The sequence below is a fragment of the Fusarium mangiferae genome (genome assembly GCF_900044065.1).
Source record: "Fusarium mangiferae strain MRC7560 genome assembly, contig: FMAN_scaffold048, whole genome shotgun sequence".
NCBI lineage: Eukaryota > Fungi > Ascomycota > Sordariomycetes > Hypocreales > Nectriaceae > Fusarium > Fusarium mangiferae.
This window is the reverse complement of record NW_024573968.1, coordinates 14318-15580: the sequence shown is the minus strand read 5'-3', so window position 1 is coordinate 15580 and position 1263 is coordinate 14318. Positions and strand designations below refer to the sequence as shown.

Sequence of the window (1263 nt, the reverse complement as noted above, 5' to 3'; positions counted from 1 at the left end):
GGAAGTTGGCGATGGAAATGGGTGCCGATAAAATGGTGCACATGCCGCGGGACATGTTGACCATCCGTGGTTCCCCGCTGTCGGCAAACGCACTTTCACCACAAGCGCGTTGCTCTATGCACTAGAGTAGTTCCCCCTCCAAGTAATTACCGAGTTATTCTACATATAGACAAAGTTAGGTCAGAGAAAGGGTAGTTCGACAGTGCCTCCCTTGCCATTTCATCTACCCTCCGACTTACCGACTTCGAACTAATCATGACAGAGATATTCTTCTCATCAGAGATCGCAGACAATGTTAAGGGGCGGGTGGTTGTTATGACAGGTATTGCTCACCATGCACCTTAAAAATTGTATCATTTACTAACACGTATTGCGCGTAGGTGGTGCTCAAGGAATTGGAGCATCTCTCATTTCGCTGCTGTACGAGAGAGGAGCACATGTTTACTTCGGAGACTGGGATGATGCAAGAGGCCAACAGCTCGCAGGCCATCTCCAGTCGAGCAAGTCTTCGAGTGGCGGATCGGTACATTTCCAGAAGCTTGACGTCCGTGACTACAAGGGGCAACTACAACTCTTCAAGACGCCGTATGAGGAAAAAGGTCATATCGACGTCGCAATCTCTTCCGCCGCTGTGATTGAGCCAAATGGTTGGTTTGGCACAGATCAACTGACCCTCGAGGCGGTCGAGACCGAGCCCGAACCCCTCAAGAACACCATTGATATCAACTTAACAAGTGTTGTTCTCTTTTGCCGATTAGCGATTGCTTTCATGAACCAGGATAAAGATCCCAAGACCTTGAATGGTTTCTCTAAATCTATTGTCTTGCTGTCTTCTATTGCTGGAATAACCGAGGCAGCTGGTCTTTTTTCTTACAGCGCTGCAAAGCATGGCGTTATAGGGCTGATGAGGTCTCTACGAGCGCTGGCGACAACCAAGTTCAACATTCGCATCAACACCGTGTGTCCCTGGGCGACGGATACGCAGATGATAGATAACGTGCGCTCCATCTTTGAGAAGCATCAACTGCCCTTCAATACGCCCAACGACGTTGCGCAGTTCATTCTTCAGCTGGCGACGGATAAGAGTTTACACGGGAAGTCCGTTCTGGTAGCTGGTGGTAGAGGGTTTGATACTGAGGAAGGCATTGATAGGACAATGTCTGAGTGGTTCGGGCCTCTTACGGAGGAATTCTGGCGCGGGCAAAAGGTCCTTGGCACGGTACGTACTCTGACTTCCGGATTCTATGTACATTTGAGTGGCCG

General features: G+C 49.6%; 1 protein-coding gene across 1 annotated transcript in view; it reads left to right on the top strand.

Moving 5' to 3' along the window:
- Positions 1 to 255: 255 nt before the first annotated feature.
- FMAN_15525 (uncharacterized protein) overlaps positions 256 to 1263 on the top strand; it is a gene marked incomplete at both ends in the record, with an annotated part of 3403 nt that continues 2395 nt past the window's right edge. The window contains 2 exons of the mRNA XM_041826251.1: positions 256 to 322; positions 381 to 1219. Coding sequence (XP_041691626.1) covers positions 256 to 322; positions 381 to 1219 — 906 coding nt within the window. The remainder of the gene's footprint in view (positions 323 to 380; positions 1220 to 1263) is intronic.